Genomic DNA, 6,372 nt, shown 5'->3' with positions numbered 1-6,372 from the left:
GGCCCGATACAAAAGCCAATAAACAAAAACATTTCCATATATTTTTTATAATGTCATATTTTATGGTACTGTTGAAACTACTGCATCGAACACTTGATGTGTTTTATACAAACCTTGTACGCAAAAACCGTTATGTATTTGTATTTTATTCTGTATAAAAGGTCGCCTAATACTTAGTCCTTCTGCTCCGCTTAATCTAGGGAATGTTATAATATACTTCTATTAGTTTCTATAATACTCTGCGTTTCATTATTACTACATCTTCGTGGCGAGTCTGCAACTCCCATGTGTAGCCCGCGCTGTCTTACAGACATCACCTGCACATCAAACTTACGATATATTCATGTTGAAGTCAGTATTTTAACGACATCGGCGCTGTCGAAGAATTATCCACTTGGCCCTGCGTTTGTGTGTGCGTGCGCATTTTGTAAAACCTCCTTACGTGTGAAGCTGTGGCTTCTGTGGATTCTCTATGATGTATAATGTACAGCACAATCGAGTGGGAATACGGATATATATGCATCTATTTAATTCATTATACTGCTCCCTGTGCCGGTGCGCCTTATTAAGGTCCCGAGGCGCGATATATATGTCTATAAGACAGATGTATATTTTCGCGTCCCCTCGCCTTGCGCTGCTGTAGCTCCGCCTCAGGCCCCTGAGGGCTCTTTCACGCGCTCGCCTCAACAGGGGCCCTCCCTTCCCACCCCGCTGCGGTTCTGAGCCTGCCCCCCGGCCCCTGGGGCCTCTCCTCATCCCCGGCCCCTCCCCGGGTCAGGGGCCTCTCCGTTCTCTCCCTCCTCGGCTCCTCCCCCTCGCAGGCCCGCAGTGGCCCCTCCTTGCCCCCAGTGTGTACAGGGCCCTCCTCCATCTTCTCGTACTGCAGATATCGCGCGGTCCCTGCCTCATCGCGGGCCACAATTGAAGCCCCTTCGGGCGCTCTCCCCCTCCAACACCGCGCCCAGTCACCACCGAAATCAAAAGCCGGGGCCCGGGAGCGCAGCTGGATTCGGTGAGAGCACGGGGAGAAGCCGGGCCCGAGGCCCCGAGCTGCGGCGGAGGCCCCGTGGAGGAGCCACCTACCGGGGTGGGAGACCCCCCACCTCCTGGACAGAGAGCCGGGCTTCGCGAGCATGGCTTCCCCTGCCCACAGCCCTGTGAAGCGGGAAGAGCAGCCCGCTGCGGGTAAGTGAGAAGCGGGGGGCCCGTGGAGGACGCAGGGCCAGCGGTGCGGCATGTTTAATGCACAAGACTCGGGGCCCAGCAGAGAGCAGCAAGCGCCATCTAGCGGGTAGTAGGTGATATGGCTCGCAAGAAGAGGGACGGACAGACAGACAAACAGGACTGACGGGGAGGAGCAGAGGCCGGGTGCATGAGCTGAGATGGGAGGATGGAGGGCGTTCGTGAAACAGGCAGAATAGATAGGTGTTGGTGTTTATTATAGAGAGAGGTACTGGCGTGCTCTGGTGATAAGCAAGGGCAGATATCATCTAGTTTTGGTTAGATTTTCAGAGGTACGTAAGACAATAGGAATTACTTTGTTTGTATGGTACCTTTGAACATACAAATATCTCTAAAGCTTTATATTTACAAGGCTGAGATATAATTTTCGCAACGTCTCTCAGTTTGAAGGCCATAGAAGAGGAAGCTGGATCAGTGACGAAGAACGGGTTTTAGAGTTTCGGCGCTGAGGGGTAGGCGATCAGTAGGATTCATTTGTGAGGGACAGGGGATAAGGGGTCAAGTTTAGAGATTCAGCTGTGAGGGGCAGGCGATTGGTCAGGAGGCCTGTTCAGAAGAGAGGGAGTGCGCTCAGACCAGCCAGGGCCGGACCCTGACAAAACCAAACAAGCATTGGCAAAGCCAATAGATCTCGCCTTTGTGACCGGTTGGCTTTCGCAGTGGTTTTTAGTAATGATGTACAGCATGGGTCCCGAAATCATTTTCCCAGGGGCAAAAAAGTACGGTCTGTGCTGTGGCCTGGGGCTGTATTGATGCCAGCAGAGTGGGGTTCAGGGGAAAGGTAGATTTAAGGTGGGTGTAGGTGAAGCAAAAAATGTACATGGTGTGGACTCGTGGATATATTTTGAGGGTTTCAGTCCATACTGCTCTCGAAATTATGCCCCTAGTCTCGACGAGATGCTGATTGGACAGTACTGTGTTATGCTGTCTCTTAGTTATCCATCTACCTCGCCCTGGGGTGGGCCAATCCTGCTTGCTATCGCTACTTTTTGCAAGTCAAGTGTGCAAAGGAAATAGCTTGAATTATTGAACTGGAATAAAATAAAATCGTAGGCCTCACAGCCTCCTTATCCCTTTAGTCTATTGTCTGTAAATATTAGGAATGCTTAGAAACAGGCTCAGTTAAGGTAGTAAGTGCTATAAAAAACACACTGACGTAGACTCCCTGCTTTACTGACACTTGCACTGTAAGTGTTGTTGGTAAAATGAGCATTTTGGGTGTTTCATCTAATTGTTGTGTCCAGTGTCTGCACGCAGTTCCTTTATTGCTTTTGATTATATCACGGTGTATTTTTAGATTCTTGTGAAAAGGCTTCTGAATGTTTTCCTGTACTGTTTTCAGTAGGTCCCATTAACATCCGTTATTATGTTTTGTCAAGATGTGAATTACAGATAGTAATACAGTAATTTGTACATATGCTTCATTAATTAAGACTAGTCTTTTCCAGGACTTAATATGAAAGTAGAAGCTGAGAAATGCGCAGCAGATATATGAACACATTATATGTAAATTGCAGTATGCTGCTTCCTACATTATCTGCAGGATAGTTGAGAAGAAATATACCAACAAGGGCTCATGTGCGATTGACATTTCGTAATTGGCATGTGCTAGTGGTGCTGGAACAATTTTCAGAGGTGGGCTGCTGCCATTAATGTTATACTACTGAAGTCAAAGTGAAAAATTCATGTGTCACACAAATAACAAGTGTAACACATGTATTCAGTAGGAGAGTGGTAAGGATGAAGTATGAAGATGGTGTACATTTTGGAGCACACTGTCGCAAATATATTACTAATGCAAGGTGTGGTAGCACACAGTCTGTTACGTAAAAAATGTTTCCACTGAAATGACCATTACATTTGCACAGGCTACTAATAAAACTATTCAGCACACAAACTATAGTGTGTGAAAATCGTAATCACTTAGTTTATTGATTTTGTTTTGATTGTAAATAAAATATTTGTTTCTACCACGCTTCAGAATTACAGAAGCTTTTGGTTTATTTGCGCTTTTCTAATTCTGATATATTCTGTAAAATATGTACACTTCATTTACTGGAATGTAACTTTTTTTGTGTGCTAGAAAGAACATCCTACAGTTTTTCCTTACACATGTCAGTACCCAGCAAGATTGTCCCATAAATCATTTCACTTTGCAGTCAGAGAACACCAAGCTCCTTTGGACGACAGATCCTAACATTTGACCCTTGTTTGAGTGCACAGCAAATGTGACGATATAAACAACATTTTTAAAGCTTATTTATTGCTCATGCACTTCTGAAGTCCAGAATAGTTGTGTTGGGGGTGCTTCAGCATCCCACCTAACCCCATACTTCCAATGCCTATGGCATGGGTGTTAAATTGCGGAAGAGGATTGTTTAAATTAGGCCATTGGTAAAGAGCACTGATCAAAATAAATATGTTGAAGACAGAACATTGATCCTCGCAGGCATCAAGATTGATGAACTGATAGCAGCAGCGATAAGTAGAATCAGTCAAGCAGAAATAATGGTGTCAGGAAACCTTTTCAAAGAAGCACAGCACATTTACTGCCTTGAACTACCATATAAGAGAGACATCTGAAAACATATGCCCTCTTGCGGAATGTCTCACGAAAAAGAAACAGTTTCCAGAAACGGAGCACTCTTAGAAGAATACAAGAAGCTAGTCAGAGAGGTGGTAAGCAGGTAGACAGGCTATACTGCACTAGCGGGACAAAGATCTGCTGGACAGCCTAAAACAAATAAATAAAGCCAGCAAATCGAAAGCAAGCTAATTGAGATACAAAGCCAATAGTAAGCAATGGGCGGAATACATCCCCAGGGAAGCTTTCAGCATGTCCCAGTATGTCTTTGCAACCACTGTATGGTAGTCTTCACCCTAAAAAGAGAACAATGGGGCTGATTAGGATGGCCCGCCACTCTGTCATAAACGGGAGCGCCCGAAAGGATGTCGGCGGTCCCAACAGAGGCATTACAATCCAACCGCTACCACGGCGGTTGCAATGCCTATATTTTGCATTGCGGAGGGTGCTGCTGGAAGCAGCACACGCTGCAATGCAAAAATTGGATACTTTACATATCCCTGCACTACTCGGCTGTCACATGGTGCAGGGATATGTAGTGGGACACCATAGGTGCCCCCCCACAACCCACAGCTGGGTCAAGGGGGACCCGCGGGTAAACCGCCATGAAAAGGCGGGCGGAAAGGGACATTGTAATCCCTACAGTGCCACCATTGTAGGGCAAACAACCCTCCGCCGCAAACAAACCGCCCGCCATTGTAATATGGCAGGCCGCGAACTTGCTTGAGAGTGTGGTAAGACCACCACCGGCAGGCTATTGGTGGCGGTTTCGCAGCCGTCATAATTCGCCCCTATTTGTAGGGGGGGACAACGGTTGTTGCATGATTTCTGCAAATGTCCATGGAGCATGAGCTGTAATCACTTGTAATCAGATAGTCCTGCATTTCTGCAGAAAAAGTTGTTTTCCAAATGTGTAGAATTTTCAAATGTCTTTATTTGCCAGCCAATTTTTCAATTTTGGATAGTCACTGCCAACGCTTTTCGTCCCAATGAAGGAATTTCATCAGGGCCTAAAAAATATATATATATTTACACGCACACCTAATAACCAACATATAACACAGACATTTAAAAAAATGTGTTCCTAATTTCTTTAAATTAATGTATATGTCAGGGTTCCTGCCACAGCTCGCCTCTCTTGACTATCACAATATACCGGCATGGCTCATATCATTCCTCCCAACACTTATGAATGAACAAACGTCTTGTTCCCTGACGTTTGAGCATATTACATGCTGTTAGTAATAGCTAGCTTCAGCTGCTGTTCTCCGGTTTGTTTGAAAAGGCTTAAAAGCTTTTACAAACGTTTTACCATGCATATGCAAAGTCAGGTTTCAGGCGCCATGGAAACATCTAGAAAATCCACAAGAATCCGCATCAAGCAACCAGCATAGATGACATCAATGTGAACATTCTGTAAGACAGCCGTCATCAAATTTATCCCATGCACCTGTTCCTTGCTATAAGCAATTAGAATAGGAGCTTTGTGAATATTCTAAAACACCTTCCAGAAGACAGCCTCATCAAATTAATCATCTGCACCTTTTCCTTGCTATAACCAATCAGAACGTGAAATTTGTGAACATTCTAAAGCACTTTCTAGAAGACAGCCTCATCAAGTTCATTATCTGCACCTGTTTGTTTTTTTAACTCGAAAATATTTATTGTTTGGTTAATTAAAACCGTAACAATGTTGCATAAAAACACTATTTTTAAAACATAGAAAAAAACACAACTTCCTTCAATGAGAGTTAAAATTGCAATTCAGATACAAAAAAAAATGATTATATTGTCTGTTAAATTGATGTGCTTTTTAAGGCTGATTCATAATGCTTTAAAAACTTTAACAGCTTGCAGTTCAATTGAGTGTCTGATGGGTTAAGGAACTGAGTTATAGCACTGAGATATAGCAGCTCTACATGTCCTAATATCTGCACCTGTTCCTTGTTACAAATAGTTAGAACGTTCTAAAGCAGTCTTATCTAAAGACCGTCCACACTCCTCCCCTTTGCTTAGCCTCTTCGACTGCCACTTATCTGTTTCCCAGCTTCCAGGACTCTGTCTTGCCAGCTCCCTTGATCCTCCCTCTTTGACCTCACCGCAAACTCCAACAAATGTCAAGGAAATTCAACAGATACTTGGTTTCGCCAATTTTTATCGGCGTTTCATCCCGCACTTTTCAGAGATAGTGGTGCCCATAACACAGCTGCTAGAAAAGGGGCAATCTTTTGCGTGGTCTCTAGTAATCAAATATTTTTTTTTTTGTGTGGAGTTTTTTATTGTGCAAACTAGACCCGGAGGTATCGGAGCGCTTTACATGAGCACCAGTTACGTTACAGATGGACACATTAATTTTTGTTAGGCACAGTGTAGATTAAGTGATCTGCCCAGATTCACAGAATGTTGAGCGTCCTTGCGAGACTCGAACACAGTTCCTCAGCTCCGATGTCGACCGCCCTAGCCGTTAGGCCACAGTCTCTGCAGCCATTCTTCAGTATCCCAATCCAGACCAGCCACATTACGTTGAAGTCGGATGACTCGCAGGT

At 44.7% G+C, this 6,372-nt stretch overlaps 1 protein-coding gene across 1 annotated transcript in view; it reads left to right on the top strand.

Moving 5' to 3' along the window:
• The first annotated feature begins 852 nt into the window (after positions 1-852).
• Positions 853-6,372, top strand: part of ZFTA (zinc finger translocation associated) — a 153,372-nt gene continuing 147,852 nt past the window's right edge. The window contains exon 1 of the mRNA XM_085625913.1: positions 853-1,185. Coding sequence (XP_085482039.1) covers positions 1,134-1,185 — 52 coding nt within the window. The 5' untranslated portion in view covers positions 853-1,133. The remainder of the gene's footprint in view (positions 1,186-6,372) is intronic.

This window comes from Triturus cristatus, chromosome 9 (assembly GCF_964204655.1).
Source record: "Triturus cristatus chromosome 9, aTriCri1.1, whole genome shotgun sequence".
Taxonomy (NCBI): Eukaryota; Metazoa; Chordata; class Amphibia; order Caudata; family Salamandridae; genus Triturus; species Triturus cristatus.
Note: the sequence above shows the minus strand (reverse complement) of the source record. Positions and strands in the feature narration are given on the sequence as shown.